Source organism: Melitaea cinxia, chromosome 1 (genome assembly GCF_905220565.1).
Source record: "Melitaea cinxia chromosome 1, ilMelCinx1.1, whole genome shotgun sequence".
Lineage (NCBI taxonomy): Eukaryota > Metazoa > Arthropoda > Insecta > Lepidoptera > Nymphalidae > Melitaea > Melitaea cinxia.
Window position 1 is genome coordinate 4,557,579 of NC_059394.1, and position 18,887 is coordinate 4,576,465.

The window sequence follows — 18,887 nt, forward strand, 5'->3', positions numbered from 1 at the left end:
AATAGCTTTGTCTATATCAATTTAATTAAATTACGATCCAAATTGGACGGGCAAGGGTGACGAACGAGTTTTATTCAGTTGTTACAAAATTTTCATATCTCTCGAGCGGGCGCCTAAATCCGTTTTCACGCATGACTTAATTTCGATTATTTATACACGTTTCAACAAATATTTATTGAATTTCAATTATATTTGTAAATATTTTATCAATTTCTCATATATATATTTTATAGAAATAGGTTATATTTATTACATATTTATTATTAATTACTTTTGTATACGTTAAAAAGCAACAGATTTTGGTGTCTGTTCCCTTGTAGCCTCACTTCTCTTCAATTTCTCGCTAGAAACAAAATGTATGAATGAGCAAACATTTTTTATTTAATTTTTTTTTTATAAATTTTCCTTCACGGTTTTACTCGCGGTGAATTTCGATGCTTGCCATATTGATTGGCATTTGTAATTACTACTAGTATGTACATAATATGATACCTGATTGGAAACAAAATATTTATGTACAAATATTACAGATGGATTTTTAAACAAGATGATAAAAGTAAAGTAAGTATTTATTTGAATTTTTTTTACCTTATTCATACACCGTCTAGAAGATGAAGTTTTTCGATGAATTTTTTGAAATCCGAAAACTTATTTCATTATACTTAGTGATATGATATACACACACTTTCTACAAATATTGTATTGTTAAAAATAATATATCATCAAATTATATTTTCTCACTCTCATTTCTCTATAAGTACTTATAAAACCAGACAAGAAATCTTACATACGATAACTAATGTATGTTTAGCTTTGTCATATTAACATATATAACAACAGCGATTTCTCCGTTCGATAGTTTTATTCATAACAAATATCCACGCGAACATATGAATAATGACAACTGCAAGGACTACGTTTTTAATAGACATTTAGGTTTTTCTGGGTTCTGTATAGTATATATATTAGTCTTATTGTGTCTCTTATAATTATTTTTTATATGTTTCGAAGTGATCGTCAATTTAAATGAATCAAAGAGTCCCCATTTTCAAAGTGTGCTCATGCAATCTCCATTAAGTCTCATTTATTGCGTAAACGTCTACAGTTTTTATAAACAAGTCATCTGAGACATTATTTATCTCGTCTTAAGAGTAGACCCTTGAAGCGTTGAGGTGAAAGTAATCGCCGTATCAAAGCGAAATTTGTCAAAAACACGGCACCGTCTGAACTTCCGTCAATTCTCTCCAATTAATAACTGGACGCTATCTCATTTGTGCTCAAGAATATTAGTATTTGCCCGTCTCACTCTTGTCCCCTTGTTTGGAGAGCCCCGTCGAGATAGAATATTGCCACTTTGTCGCGTGGCCTCCCGCGGGTTGTTTGAACACAGACATTGCAATTTTTCTAGCGTCGACGTAAGAAAATACATATTGGAAAATTTTAAAATTTCCAAAAAGCATATAAAATCTCTCGTAGCTTAGTGATTTGCTGGCTTAACGAACTTTACGCGTAGCAAAATTTTCATCATACCAAAGGAATTTACGTGACTGCGTTTTTCTCATGCAGCTTTTTAATTCTTTTCATATGATGAAGCTGTAGACGGGTTTTATGTGGAAAATATATTTTATAAGAGTGCCAAATATTTTTAGTCTGTATTTTCACTTTATTTAAAATTTTGCTTACGATTTTACTTACCACCCCTCTGTTGTGGATTCATCCAACATTTAAAAAGGTTCGTGTTTTATAAATTGTAAGGTTATTAACGTTTCATATCATTCAATTTATTAATTCAATTAAGGTTAATTAATATTCACTTGCCCGAAGTTCAATACTTTTTTAAGTTTGCAGAAGGGTTAAAAAATATTATATGAAAATCTTTGTTAGTCGGTTATTACACCTATTATATTTTAATAAGGCTTAGTCATTCTGATATTTTATAGGACTACTAAGTAATTCTCATTTAGTTCTTATTTTACCGCTATTGAATAAATCAAATTTTAAGCTGAAAATATTACATTTTTAAAAATAAAAACGTCCGAATATCGAAATCCATATTTTGCATCTCCCTACATTGACTATTCATACTGCAAAATAAATATAAGAAAATGGCAACCTGCAACTGTTTTCGAAATTCAGAATTAAATAGTACGATTCTGTCTATGATAATATAAACAATTTTTCAAAAATCTAATGACTGCGTTTCAGTTTCATGTTTCTCTCTGTCTTTCTGCCTTGTTTTCAATTAATGTATATATACTAATTTCGTTACATTATTACAGTAAGTAAAAATATACACTTACACCAGTTCAAGCATCAAATATTTAAAATTTGTATGAAAAGACACTATTTTAACACATCGTTACCTTATTCTGTTTTTTGTTTTATTATTCTTGTGATAAAAAAATATTTCATATGAAACTGTGTTTGTTAATATGGTGTATCCAAATCATGGTTTTAGTGAATAAAAATATTTAATTTTTATTTTTTGTATTTAGGTAACTATTGTCGTTTTCCTTAACATTACTTTCGTTCGTAAACTCTGCAACAAGTGTTTTGGTAATGTTAAAACTGTTTCCAGGTGTTATTGCGTTGCGTAATTACCTACGTTTCAAAAGAGGTAAATGCTATTTGCACTATCACAATCATATTACAATGAATGACTAATCGTTCTTTGTAGTGCTAAGTTTTGATGCTCTACTAATTCTAGTGTGTTACGATGGCCACTGCTGAATGTAGTCCTCAAGTACGAAATTTGAATACTGGTGATCATTCGGTGCTGGATACCAGCTTGAAGTTAACTCTCATACTAGTGTGATTTGAAAAATAGTTGTGTTTAAGAATTCACATTTCTCAAGAATTAATATAACAAAGATATAATATTCATTGTCAGATAAAAGAAAACGAGTTGGGACTAAGGGGGAGGAACTTCCACCAGTATTACTTATCACTCAACATAATATACCATTTATTTATAAATGTATTCATACCATTTCTACCCTTTGGTATAAAAAAAATTAATGAAATAAAATAAAAAATTCATTCGGTATATTAGATAAATCTGAAAAAACGTTTCTGTTAAATTGCGCCTTTATTACATTCTTTTATTTTCTTATCGGTGTTCGACTTCTGAGTTCCTTCAAACGGGAGTTTCTGTAGGAACCCATTTAGAAGTCGAACATCCTGTTTATTCTATAACAAATAATATTTATACTTCAAACACAGTATAATTTGTAATGGATAGAAAAATAAAACTTCATAATTATTGTAAAATAACATCTTGTTTCGTTTTTATATTTCACAGAAGCAATTTTGCATACATACACTTATATTAGACAATACTCGTATCTAGACACGTAACATGTATACAATCACATTCATCTGGCACTCCATGTCAATTATGACATTTATGAATCACTCATGTCAAATTAATTATTACATTATTTCTTTAATTTCGGAATAAACTTGGAGTATAAAAAAGACAATATTCAATGTATACAAGTTAAATTTTATAAACAAAAGTGTGTGTGTACTTGCGTACGCACGTAAGAAGTTATACTTCATTGGCTAGCTAACTTGTCGTTGGCTAACTTCTTCTTCGTTGACTAGCTAACTACAGGATGTTTGTTTTTTTGTAACGGTGTGCGCGCGCATCGTTAAAATTTACAAAAGAAGTATAACTTCAATAATACGTAGTTTTGTCATCAATCTCCCGCGTGGTTCTACCTGCTTTAAGTTATTCAAATATCTGTCCCAATAAAAAGGGCCAGCTCATGCAATTTCATTTTCTACTAGGTCCCATAGACTTTATATATCTCTAATAGACAGTTCTGGGACATTCTCATTCATACAAACAATTTAATTTTATATTACATAACACATATGAAAATATTGTATCAATGTCAATATATATACGTTATCTAACCTTAGCTTATTATATATAGTAATACAAATATAATATGAGCTATTTAAAAAGATTATAGATATGAGGTTAAAGAATAACAACTGTTAACAAAAACGGAACAATCAAAATAAGTTACATTAATCGAATAAAATAGTCTTTGATGTATACTGTACTGTAATACTTTGGCTCAATTATTATATAATGAAATAAAGCATGCATATTATATTTATGGCGATATAATAATACGTTTTAACTAAATATTTTGCTTCGTGTAAAATATACTATATTTTAATAAACCACAATATACAAATTATTACAAAATTATTTGAGACATTATTAATTAGCTACTTATTTATACCAATTACATGATTATAATAATAGGTAGCGTATAGCGCATATTTAATTTACAAAAGACATTAATTTAATGACAACGTGTGCATGAAACCGTCCAACAAATCAAGGTTATTAGTCATTAGTACGTAAAGAAATTAAGATTGATTTACTTCGATTTACTAACCGAGATATAAAATTGATAAAATGATCAGAAGTGCGAAGCGAACTGTTGATCGATGAAGTTTTCACGCCGTTAAGGAAACCATTTTAAGTATTGAGCAAGACCGAACTATTGCCTAGATACCTATTAGTAGATTTTTAACTGTGGATAACGGTACAATATATTTACAGGGAATATTTTTAATTTGTAAGAAAGCATGGAGTTTTTATGGATTCATCTAAATATGTTATATATATAGATGGTATAGGAGACGTGCAAATATACTTTAAAAACTGTAGTATGACTTAAATAATTCAGAAAAAATAGTGATGGCAAAATTTTGTAAATAAGATAAATTGTTTTTATTTAAAAGTGAAGTTGTTACGATTTCGAAACTTAATTTTGGTTAGAATCAAATAATATTATTGCAGTAGATAATAAAAGTTGAGATAGTCTTATTGTAACGTTTAGAGTACACATAATACTTAAGGTTTGTAGTAGTACATAATATTGACAGCGCTTCTAGCGATCTATTGCGGAATCTAGAATAGAAAAACTTTAATTACGAAGATATTTATAAAGACATTTAAACTACAGTAATACAAAACACCGATTTCACGAGAAACATCAATCTTATATGTTAAAGCGCAGATAAGCGCAAAGTAATAATCAAAATCCTACCGTTTGCATGAAATGCCTAAGAGTTAAACACCCTGTATAATCCATAACGCGTTTTAAATATTTCAATAGCGTTCACAAACTATATAATGAGAACAACGCCGACGAAACGTATAATACACTAGCGTGAACAAAAATAATCTGATAAAATTATATTAACGGTCAAATTTAATATAAACATGAAATTAAAATAAATTGAAACGGGTAAAAGTTTCAACTGTTTCAGAGGTAGGATTTTGTAATAACAATTATACAAAGTTACGGACGTTCGTGAATAAGCAAACTAAAACAATAGATTTGTTTAAAATATTGCACAGAACAAGTAGGTAACGACAAAGTAAAATTATAATTCGGTATTTGCTTATCTGCAAATGTAGACAGCAGTGACGAAGTTATGAAAATATAACAAACAGGAAAAATTAACTTTCTAGAAGCATCTCTCACACTCATAACAGATATATACGAGATAGGAGATGATAAACGACGTGAACTACACATATATAAATTCGAAATCGATCAAAAACATCTACCAATTTACTAGTGACTTTCATTTCTTCACAAAATGTACACAATCGAATAGTATAGAATAAATATCCGAATTTCTTACAAGATTATCGTAATTGTGTTAAATTTAAACAAGTGACATCAAATATTTACAACATTCACTATTGATTAAATTATATAAATAACCATAATTTAATGTTTATGTATAATATTTGATTAATAGACAATTATTTCTTGTTCACGGTTTACGTCGAAATATGGCTTCGAGGGATTATTATTACGAACGACTTGTACGGCATCCTATTGATTTCCATTCATTACTAAACATAAAAGTATTTTCCTCTTTCAAATTTATTCTTATTTACACTTCGAATTTTAAAAACAATATCTTTATTAGATTTTCTTTTGTGTGTACGTGATTTGCGTTGCTTCAATTATTTTCAGAATTACACTAATATAATTCTTATGATATATTTAATAAATGTTATAATCCATTAAAGCCAAATCAACATTTAAACCGTGACTAACTACTGTTTTGGTGTTTATCCTTTTGTTGACCTGGACGGACTTGAATGTCCTCAGGAACTCTAACCTAACTTAAAATTAATTCATTCTATAACATCAATACATTTAAACTATTAAATGCATTATTTTGGTTTATTTGTTTCATTTAAATTAATTCCGTTTGCATCGACTTTGTATGTACATCATCTTATGTAGTAGCATAGTTTAGTTCATTTACTTAAAGGAATACAATGTGTTCATTATTTACACTTACATTTATAATTAATTTCAATTCATATTCATGAAATATATTTCATATATTTTGATCTTTCAAATGTTCATTAATATTATTTTGCTTTTGTTCCTGTTATTTATTTTCAGTTACTCCATTACGATGTAAAAACAAAATGTTTTTATTTATATTTAATGGTTATCAGAATTCTAAGAATTCTGTTATGTAAACATACAATTTCATATCTATCTAGCTTATTTTATAAATGTAATTATCGCTTTATACATCATATCATCTTTTATTCAAAAATATACAATTTCTTTTCTTATTTGATTATTTTCGTAGTCCTGAATTAAAAAAAAAACTAACCAAAACTATTTCGTGTCATCCTTTTTTGTTAAAACTTTAAGATATTACAATTTTTTTATTAATTATTATAAACGGGAATGATGAGTGTCACCATTATTACAAAAACAAAATGTAATCTTTGAGTTGGATCTTCAAATTAACTGTAAAATAATGTAATAGGCACATTGGTATCATTAAGTAAGGTAATAAAAGCAATAGAAAGATTGGATTGAAACTTTTGAAAATTTTCTGTCAAGAAGAAAAGGTAAGAAAAGGTTTTAATACAAAGATCAATGGAACTTTCCGTACTCGTACATGACTTTTATTATAATATATAAACTAATCAGTTATAGTGTGCGTAAGTATTTTGGGCATCTTATAGTATTTTATAAGTATATCAAATAGAGCTTAATATTCGAACTCTACCCAATTTCAAGTATCTCTTAAATGAAATGGATGATAGTTTAGAGGTTTTGAATTTAGTACTTAGTATATAGTTTAGTTTGATTGTGACCTAAAATTGGGTAACGTTTATGAGTTTGGTAGTAAGTGTTTTAAATATAAGTGCTAAGTGCTTGTCTGAAGTCATGCAGTGCTGCTAAAAGTTGAGGGGCGGTCGGTCGAGCTGGAGCTGAAGTGGCCCAACACCAAGACATTAGGCCGTACCTGATGTATTAGATTTTAGACCAGATTTATTGCCATTTCTTAAACATGTAAATACTTGTAATAAATAAAAGCGTTTGTGACTTTGATGAATAGAAATATTTTATGTAAAATCGAAGGATAGTCTTTGATTTCGTAAAATTGGAATTACTTACAAAAGTATTGATAATAATTGGCCATCCAATTAGGATAGTAGTAAAGATTTGAATTTGTCCATATTTAACTGCTGATAAGAATTCCGAACAAGTTAATAGGCTACCAGATCTTGTTAACCATAAATCTTAATTTTAGACATAATAATACATAAACATTTATAAATATGAATTAAACCGTAAAACTCTTAATCATTGGGCAAAGTAAAAATTTTAAGAAATTGAGGGTAGTTTAATTTTTCTACTTACAATTCATCAGGACAGTTGTGCGGTTGTGATGGCCTGTAACCGCCGTTAAGGAAGGCGCCCACATCCGCTGCGTCTAGTTCTGCTAAAGGTGATGCACCGAGCGTTGCCAACTCCCATAGCGTTATACCTAATGACCACTGTTTAGAAATAATAAATATTAATCGTAACTGTTAACCTTTACTGATAGGGGTTTAAGGTGGATCTGTTAAAACCTCGTTATAATTTGCAAAATTAGTTATGGCTGCGTCTAGTTCGACTAAAGAAAACCTTGCGAGCGTTGCCAATTTCCACCGTTTTAAACCTAATTAGCCACTGTTTAAGGATAAATATTAATTTATTTTCGTTCACTTTTCTTCGAGATATTAAGAGTATATTTGTTAAAGTCTAGTTGTAATTTGCAACATTATTCATTTTAGAGATAGATATTTTTTATTTATTTATTTGTACAAAAAAAATTGAATCGGAAAGTTTTCGTGTTTGGATCGATGGTATATCTAGACAAATAAAATATCATACAAGACATTAAAAGTCTGTAATTAGAACTTGTTATATTATTAAGGGAATCAACACACAAAATTAATTGTGTAGAAGAATCATTAGTATATAATTATCCTAATAATGTCAGTTTTATGACTATATTTCGATAGTATATCTACATAAATAAAATACCAAACAAGATTACTAAACTGAGTAATTAGCCTCTTTTACACGAAAGAAAACAACAGAAGCTAACACTGTCAGTTTTATTGGAATCATGAATCATTATAATTAATATTACCGATAATTAACATTTTGATTTGTGAAATGACGATTCGAAGGCGCTTTTGAAGTTTATTTGAATAAAGCTATTTTTGATTTTAATTTTGATTCTTACCACATCAGATGCTGTCGTGTACTGGTTCTGCAGTAAAGATTCTGGAGCCATCCATTTTACAGGTCTATTTTCATTATCACCTAAACAATGGTAGTCGTCAGGGAAGAGATCGCGTGACAAACCATTGTCAGTCACCTTCAGTCTCAACTTCTCGTCCACTCTAGATATATTGATAAATATTACTTTTATATTTTAAAAATAAAAATATTTAAGCTTGTTTTTTTTTTTTTTTATTTAATGATAAGCGTCGCTAGTAACATTATGAAAATAGAATCAGAGTATTATTGTAAGAAAAAAACTGAAAATTTGTATCTTTCTTATCATAGTTCGAATAATAATTTCAAACAAATAAAGAAAAACACCTGAAAAAATTAAAAAACAAAGCAAAGACAAGACCTATGGATATTGCTATGCTCAAACAAATTTTGTGGACTAAAACTCCTTAAAAAAAAAAAAAAAAAAAACCATTTCGCAACATACTTGACACTATTGTTTACCATTCAGTTAAATGTCTTCGTCTACTTACATACAATTCCTGGCCGCTATATCCGCGTGTATGACTCGTTGTACGTGCAAGTACGCGAGACCGCAAGCTACTTGAGCGCCTAAATCCACTAGCTCTCTAGTTGCTGGGGCCGCTTGGTGACCGAGACGACACGATGTTAGGAACCTATTTTATAAATAATTTATTATTAAGTAAAACTTCTATACGCACGCTTGACTTGGGGAGTAAGCTGGTGAATGAGTAATGAGAGCGTTACGAAAAGTGTGATCGGATAAGGCGAACGGAAGTTGAAAGGGAGATATAAGTTAGTGAAGATATAAAGAGAGATAGTTACGTTTCGTATGTTTTATTTCAGTTGTGTGGTTTAAACCACATTCGTTTTTTTTTTATTTACGTAGATATTTATTTTTTTTAATTTATATAGAGCAACTTTCAAAACGTAAAATATATTGAAATTACAATCATGTGTTACGATTGTGTGCTGAGTGTTGTTTTACTTACAAGTTGGTATGGTTATAAATTTATTAGTTAGTGTGAAAATACTCGTATTATTGTTGAAATTTTATCATATTGAAAATAATCTAATTCAGTTGCGTCAAATAAGGAATTTTAAAGCTATTTTTTAAATATTTTATTTATTTATGTAACGTAATTATTATTTATCATACAAAACATAACGCAAAATATTAATTGTGTATCATTAATAGAAAATCATATCAAAATGATAATTATGATTTCTTTCTAATCAATGAAAAGTTAAAAAAAATAAGATGTAAACGCTTATTGACAACGGACATTATGGATCTGTTGCTAAGCCTGATTAAAAAAGTAATTTAAACAAAGTTACCAAACAACTGCTACTGTATTCAAATACACTTCTTAGTAATAAATATTTTAAAATAAAATCAATCTAAAAATATACAATAAAATAGTAATTTTTTTATTGTAATAATTGACAACACATATTCAATCCAATTTTGTGGACAGATGAGAATCGTGTATTTGATAATTTAACAGAAAATACATTCAATGCGTATGTGTTATAAACGAAAAACAACCGCACTGTAACCACAACTAAAAATTAATTTTGCTCTAGTTTATAATTGCATTTTTATTTCATATTGATTATAATATTATATTATTAGTACACACATCCGGCTATATTTTATAAAGAACAAATAAATCTAGGAACTTCATTTAAAATATCATTACAATTTTAGATTAAATTAATATTTAGTTAAATGTATTATTTGGGTAAAACATGCTTTCAATATTACAAACCAGTATTCTACAATTAATAAATCGATAAATTCAATTATAAAATTAATGAACACAAAAAATGCGATAAGTTTAGATAATTGTTATAAATGCGAAAAGTTGCGAATGGATTTTCATTAATGTTTTACGCAAAAAATACTCGAATAATAATAATCAAACCTGGTACGTAGATAGCTGGAAAACTAGATTAACGTACAGATTACTTTTTATTCCGACATTTCCACTGGATTGGAAATTACCGGAACACAACTGTACCTTAAACCGCGAGGCGCAGCTATGTGTAACTAGTAATCCTTAGAAATTACAAAAAAGTGAAAATTTTGTCTGAAAATGTATTTACCTATTTTTTTTTTAAATAAGACTTACCGTTTAAGATTAGAAGAATGTGAAACACAACAGTACACTAGCAATGGTTTCCTAGCTTCCTCAGCGCAAGCCGCCATCGGAGCCAGTACATTACCATGTACAAGGCCGCATAGTCTTAATCCTTCAGCTACTAACAAAGCCGCTTGCATCGCTGATGCTGCTTCTAATGTATTAGAATTACAAAGATTATCATAATAATAAAATAGTTTTGCATCTAAATAATATTTTATTTTAAAATTGCTAAATTTTATGTTGAACTATCCGCTTTAAGGATATATTTTATAATAGTAAGGCATCGCTAAAACTAAGCTTAGACACGGCCTTTGACAATAAATTAAAACGCTGTGTTTGTATTGACCAGTTGATTGGCTATACCATTCAGACTGGCGACAGACGATGACTCACTATTTTCTTATCGCAAATAAAGTTTTTTTATTAACAAATTAAAATTTTCACTACAGCAAGACGTGTTAAATACTATACGTCTATTTTTTATTGAATAATATAAAACTTACTTTATTAAATAGATTACCTGAAACAGTCTTCACAAGCACTTCCTCATACGTGTCCCCTCGTTTGAATACACCTTTATAGATCCGTCCAAAGGTACCCTCATGAACTAAAATTTCTAGACGTATGTTTGAACGCGGTGTCGTCAGATGACGCAATTGTTCTGCTGGGTCCGTTATACGATCTTTTGTGATTGTTTGCTGTTGGGTATAAAAAAAAATTTCAATCCTTACACGCAAATAAGTCAGTGAAATACTTATATGCTAGTAAATAAATGTACAAAATCAGGTCTTAGTGGTCATGTATGCCCGTGCGATAAAAACTAACATAACTTTATCGGTAGTAGATTTAATATTTTTAATAAATAAATTATAATAATAAACCATAAAACCAAGAAATTTTATGGGTATTTAATTTATAGTAGTAATGTAAAATAGGCTAATATTGAAGTATAATTATGGTATTTGTAAGATTTAATTATAAGCTGGTGTAAATGTGCTTTTGAAGCAAACTTTAAGATTTTGGTAATTTGAGATTTGAGACGTGTGAGAAATATCTAAACTTTTTGTTGCGTTATTTACGGCGAATGGCCACTAAAGCATATTATGTAAAATGTGTTTCTATATATTACCATTGTAAACCACTTGTAAAATTTATTTTAACCAGGATTTTTTTCCAAGGTGTACTCGTTCGTCTAACCTCATTTGATTGTATAGTTACAATTAGGTTACAATGGGACTGGCACATGCCAGTTATGTGTAAAACTTATGTATAAAAGTCTCTATAAACAAAAACAAAAAAAAAAACAAAAAACTAGTATTTACATTTACATAAAATTAAAAGCTACAGTAGAATTTACTCGAAGTTAATTTACCCCAGGTGGTACGGAGGAATTCTTCATAACGATTTCCGCCTTCGTTAGCGCCTTACCTATAGGACACTAATTCATATTTCCTACTAAAGACTTTCAACGTTGCGATAAATTCATGAACAAAGGGGGTTGCAAATTAAAAACTCCGTTCCGTGCCAAGGCTTGTAATCTAAAGATATGCTAAACTAGATGCGGCAAGTTGTAAATACGAGAACTTCAGTAGGACAATAAAACTTAGCTGTTAATTGTTCTGAAACTTAACTCTATATACGAGTAACTATTGACAAATTACTTAATAACGAAGTTAGTGTTATGCAATTACTCTCACGTTTGAGTCATATTTTTTTCATTAAAAATTTAGAGTAAAATAAGAAATATCAATTTTCTTAAGAAAAAATCCAAGAACTAGTTTGTAAGTTTGTATTCAAATGCAAAGTTACAAATAACTTTAGATTTTTTAAATTTGTTTATATGCTGACTGATACCAAAATTGCTGAAATTCAAAAACCAATTTTCAAAATAAGTAAAGGTTTATTGACCTACCACAAAAAATTGATAAAGTGTATTTTTCGTTTGTTCACCAAATGAAAAGTTATTATTCATGAGTGTTAGAATACAGTGTACATGTGTACACTATGCGCGTTCCGTGTTGATGAGATCAAGAAACACCTTAAAAGTAGTTGAGTGAAAAGAAGTTTAAGTGAGTTGAAGATTATATACAAAATTGAGGTCAGCGATAGTACTTCCAGCAAAACACGAGACATGGAGGCCAAGGAGATCACTAATTGCATTACGTTTGTATCACCTGAAGGGATGTCTGCAGCTCGCTTAAATTGGATCCTTAATGAGGTAAAGGGCTCATTTTCTGCGCAATTAAATCTTTCTAGGATGCTCAAAAAGTTTGAAGAAAGTGGCTCTTATTAGATAACGGTTACAAAGCTGACAATATTTGATTATAAAACATATTTAAAATATGCAGCTAATAAAATTTCAATATACTAGACTTTGCTGTGCTTAGAAAATGTTGAAATTAAAACCTTGGTTTTTTTCTATGCATTGTTAAGTGATAATTTCTACTATCTTTGATTTGATATGAAATTTCGTACGAATTGCTTCCAAGTTCAATATGAAGTAAGTCAAATTAAAAATGGATAGATTATTGTAATCGCTTCGAATAGAATAAAAATTATAAAATATAGGTATAAAATATGAGTTAGGTTTTTTATAATTATATAGTTGATGAAAACTACGACCCATTTTATTAGAAATTACGAGGTAAGCTCGACAATTCAAGGAGTATTTTTCCAGAAAAAACTTGCGTTAGTTGGATGGACAAAGGTTGAAGGAATTTATTGCTTACTAGCTTCTTGGAAACAATTCTCTGTTACAAAATAGGTCTCTATTTCTCAAGTTTGTAAACACTTTGTTTATTTACTATCGTATACCTAAATTAATTAAAGTCTTAGTAAACTATATACGTTCACTCGTGTCAAAATTTTATTTTCATAATAATTTATCAGTTCATTAATGATGATCTATAATTTATGTTAAGGTCTTGCTTTGTTTAATAAATGTCCACATACATTTTTTGTTTTATATTTTAGTCCAACGAGATGTATGAGCGTAGTTTTTCATTTTATTACTTCTTTTTGCTTAAAATAATCACTCATCATCACTTCAGCCTATCGCAGTCCACTGCTGGACATAGGCCTCCACAAGTTTGCGCAAAAATGGCGTGAACTCTTGTGTGTTGCCCATAGTCACCACGCTGGACCCGTCAAAGCCAGCAGTTGGATGGCTACCCCACCATCGGTCGGACTTTTAAGTTCCAAGGTGATAGTGGAACTGTGTTATCCCTTAGTCGCCTCTTACGACACCCACGGGAAGAATGGGGGTGGCTATATTGTTTGCTGCCGTAACCACATAGCACATAATCCTTAAAATAATACGTGTATATAAATGATAATACATCAAACGAAACAACGCTGTGTTTGATGATGTATTTTATGAATGTGCGTGTTTCGATGTGTTCGTCCAAAATTAAAAAGCAATAAATCATATCGTTATAATTAATCAAAACATTCAAATTAGCGGTGAAGAAAAACCTTAATGGAAAACTAAGTAAGCGGATATATCGTAAAATTTGTGTTAATAATTCAAGATAGTGTAGAAGATAAGATACGATAATAATTAAAGTAGAATTTGTAGGTCTTAATTGTAAGAAAGTCCGTGTAGAAGTATAAATGATTGGCTTAACCATTTTACCAACTGAGGTACAGCAGAAAATATCCTGCTCAAAATGTGGATCAGCCCTACTGGGAAAGTGCCTCAATCATACAGAAGATCACAGCTAAATAATACTGCTTTTAACCAGTTTTGTGTTCTTGTGGTGAGGTGACCAGAGCTCCTGGGACTTAGAGTAACTTGCGGTGATTTCTGCTTCAGGTGTTGCAGGTGTTAATCTAGGGTTAATGGCTTACCATCAGGTGAGCCGTACGCTCGCTAGTTATATATAAAAACTTGGTGTGTACTCTAGCTTTTCTTTCTACAATCAAAGCCACTTATTTTACATACTAATGTTTGAAATAAAATAAAAAAAAAAACTCAAAGCGTTACATTTGGATTACAATCGAGTTGTAATAGTTGACAAAGAAAATTCATTATGCAAGATTTTGCATTTGTACTTCACTGGTACGTAATCAGGACATACTTTTGTCATGATTAATATTACAATAAAAATTGTAGAAGCATAGTAATATCTTGCAAAACAATTATTTCAAAGCTATCGATCGACCACTACTCTACTACTGACATACAGTTGTAACAATGGAATTTTCTTCCATGCTTAGATAGAAGGCAGTAACCATTTTTTTACTCGAAGAATAGAACAGAAAGGATTAGTAAGACAACAATTGTAGAATGTTGATTTGAAACCATTGAACTTAATTTATTTTATCTACATTGATATTATAAAAACGGTTTATTTATTTTCTTGTTACAAACACATAATATGAATCAACATTTAAAATAAAAGTTTTCGCTATTATTTTATTGGTTTTATTATTTACTTCAAACAAATACAAAATTGAACTGAATTTTTCAGATATTGATATTTATGCTTTACTGCCTTTTACCTAAAGACTGCAGTATTGGTAATGTAAATCCTTACCTGTGAAACGTGCGTGAGGTTGGACGCAGCGTAGTATGAGACTCGGGATTCCGGCTTAGCGTAGATATGTTCGCCTATGTGTGTCGTCGCGTAAGGAGAAGGGGAGCGTCTACTACCTATGTAGAGGTTTTTCAATTTAAAAATTTATTTTCCTTAGGGAGATACGATGTTAGGACAAAGAAATGATAACGGTAATCAAGAAAGGTTTTACTATATTATTGAATGAAATAAGTATGACTATATTAAACAACTTTAGTTTTTTTTTGTGCTTTAACCAATAAAATAATTTTATTTTAATACATCAAAAGGATAAATGTTATAGTACCAACGAATAATACTATTAACCAATATCCAATGGATGAATTTTATTCTAAAAATAAAATAACCTTAATACAATAAAATGATGTTTTTGGTTTAAATTTTTTGACTATTGTTAAGCTTGTTGGTATTACGCGCTCACGTTAGTATTATAAACGCAGTCGTTTTAACAATTTAAAACATATTGATGAACTGCATTCTACCGAAATCGGACAAAAGAACCACAGACGAATGCAAATTGATTAATTCGTTTGAAAATGTTCTCATTCAATAATACGATGTATTGTTGGCTGCTGAAAGCGATAAAGGATGGCATTTAAACTTAATTCGCAACGATTTCCAATAGTCATAGTCATTAATGAATTATTAGAAATCGATTTATATGGCCGATTTTTAATTAATTTGTTCCTTTTATATTTACACGTGAACACAAATCATGAAAAAATATGTATATTGAAGTACAAAATAGAAACTACAAGTAATTTTAAGTTTTTGTAAATGTACAGTCATTTATTACTATAGTTTAACAACATACATTAAATCTTAAATAAGAAAAAGTAAACTAAATGTGTATAAAGAAACATAAAGTAAATATATAATTATATTAAAACTATAGTTAAAGAATATAAAATCTATCTATGAAAATCATATCAGTTTTCTTACCAAAAGGAAACTTATGTAAGCTAGCAATAGTTGCATATGAGCCAGTTGAGCTGGGAGGTCGACCGAGGTTGTCCAGACGTAGCAACACGTTTTGGTGGCTACCATACGCTGCAGTGGTGTATGAGGTACTGAAATATGATATATCGCTTAACATGGGTGGATATAGCTACAAATTATATAGCTGAGTCACGTACGGAGACTAAGTGATTGGGTTTTACAGCACCTTTTTAGCTTGGTTGGGGTAGGGTCAAGCAGGTTTCAATCTTGTTTAAATCATGTTTGAAATTCGAAGCAGGACTGTACGCTTGTTCAACACATTTGTGATATAAAAAAATATGTAACCGGCTACTCTTAAATGGTTATGGCAATTACGCAAATATTACATGACCTATCTTTTTGTTGACATAAAATATCTTTGGGAGGTCTAAGGCTAACAATATGATCTATACATAAAAGTTTCACCCCAAAAAATACTTTGTTTTTTATTAGAGGAAAATAAATAACAGACAACCCTAACTTAACAAATATACTAGTATTAATAAACTTCGAAAAACACTTCGACTTCGATGGTATATTAACGAAAAACACATACATAAATAATTTACGTAACTGTGAAAAAGTCGAAGAACTTAAATCTTAATATGAGTTGAAAAAAAAATACATCTATTTCAGTTAGTTGAGTGAAAAGTATCGCAAAATAGAAAGTAAGTAAATCGCTAATAGGAATGCGATATGGGAAACCGTTCAAGTCGAACGGTACAATTTCAAATCCAGACAAGCCGCTTGAGGTTTGTTCTATCACATCTAGAGAGAAAACAATATTCCGAAGTAGATTTTTTTCACGTTTGATTATTTATAAAAAGAACGTGAGATAAAGTATAAAATTTATCTTTTTTAACTTTCTCATTAAAGAAAACTTAGTAATTGTTTAACTATATATATTCGCTTAACAACTACCGAAAACTTTTAAATAAACTAATGTTGCGTAAACTGCAGTGGAACACCACACAACAGATGAGCTTCAACCCTTTTCTTGAAGTAAAGGGGAAGTTATATAAACAGCAACGTATGTTTTAAAACCTATATATGGAAATAGGTTCTAAGAGATTTTACATAATAACATCACTCTTATCTCGATGAAACGGATCATTAAAATTAAATTTTATCAAGCCGGGTGAATTCCATCAGTACGCACAAATAGAAATTGTTATTTCAACAAAATAATAATAATTATTTGAATCATAGAAAATCGCCTTAAATATTTAATTAATATCTCACAAATAAGTCGATTGATTTTCGTGTTTTAGCCTTTATTTACTTCTATTCTGAGAATAAATCTTACATAAGTTTGATTCCTTCCCTCAGTTACTGACTATGTATCTTATCTGCCATCTACGTAAAACCATTTTTCATTTACAACACAGCCGAAGCGCAATTAAACGTCGCGGTATAATTTATTATCTACCGATAAAATCGGGATCATCTATCAAGAAGACTCCCCTAACAACACGTATGTTGAAAGACAGGGTAAGAATGATAGTCTAATAGTTTAAAATATTAAATAAAACGTTTAACTTTAATCAAATTCTCTAATATTTATTTAATTATTCTTTACTATACAACACTATAATATTAATTACTACACACTCCTAAAAATTTGATCAAGTTTATTTTAAGAGCGTTATACTTTCCATGCATTAAACGGTTTTGTATGTACAGAAATTAAAAGAATATTTTGTTTATGACGATCTCCTATCATATATATTCATTATGTAGACCTTTAATCGTGATAAATAAGTATTTAATAATCGCTTCAGCCTGTCATATCCCACTGCTGGGCCTATGCCCAGGTCTCTAAAGAGGTCTATCCTCTTTCCCGATGTAGGAGAAGGATTAGTTCTTAATCCACCACGCTGCTCCAATAAGGGTTGGCGGATATATTCCCTACTATGAGTAACGATTGTTATCAGGTGTACAAGATAACAACCGGGACCGATGGCTTAACGTGCTCTCCGAGGCACGATGGAGAGCACGAGACACACAAGGACTGCACAAACACACAGACCACGGAAAACATCTTTATTGCCAACACAAATCTTTGTTACGTGCAGGGATCCAACCCGCAATCGCCAGCGCAACAGCCTCAAACTAGTTCTGTGACCGTTACGCCAACGCCTCGTCAAGTATTTAATAATATCTGGGTGTTATTTCCGGGTCCTGCAACAGAATCAACATACTAGTAGATCCGTTAAATGTGAGACATCCATTTATGTGCTTGTGTAGATACATATTCTAATTTTATTCACAATTATCACATTTACTTGGTCAGTGTTTTTTTTATCAAAAAAGTAACACATTTTAATGGACTGTACTGCTTTCATTTTTTATTCCATACAAACTCTATACTGTAATCTAGGGATGAACATTTAAAGTATTTTTCTTTAATTTAGTTTTGTGTTTGGTATACATTTTATTCTTAAGTTTTACCTGGTACTAGCGGTCGCCCGCGACTTCATACGCGAGGAGTTAGTTATTTGCACAAAATGTTTTAATTATATTCAAAAAAGCTTTTAACTCCAAAAGGGGGTTGATTTCTAAAGATACATTAT

The 18,887-nt window shown here is 29.9% G+C and overlaps 1 protein-coding gene across 1 annotated transcript in view; it reads right to left on the bottom strand.

The window, feature by feature from the left end:
• Positions 1-7,214: 7,214 nt before the first annotated feature.
• Positions 7,215-18,887, bottom strand: part of LOC123667435 (tyrosine-protein kinase Drl) — a 47,502-nt gene continuing 35,829 nt past the window's right edge. Inside the window, exons 6-13 of the mRNA XM_045601356.1 lie at positions 16,279-16,424; positions 15,298-15,413; positions 11,280-11,457; positions 10,748-10,910; positions 9,125-9,268; positions 8,599-8,758; positions 7,725-7,861; positions 7,215-7,326 (exon numbers count right to left, since the gene is read on the bottom strand). Coding sequence (XP_045457312.1) covers positions 7,215-7,326; positions 7,725-7,861; positions 8,599-8,758; positions 9,125-9,268; positions 10,748-10,910; positions 11,280-11,457; positions 15,298-15,413; positions 16,279-16,424 — 1,156 coding nt within the window. The remainder of the gene's footprint in view (positions 7,327-7,724; positions 7,862-8,598; positions 8,759-9,124; positions 9,269-10,747; positions 10,911-11,279; positions 11,458-15,297; positions 15,414-16,278; positions 16,425-18,887) is intronic.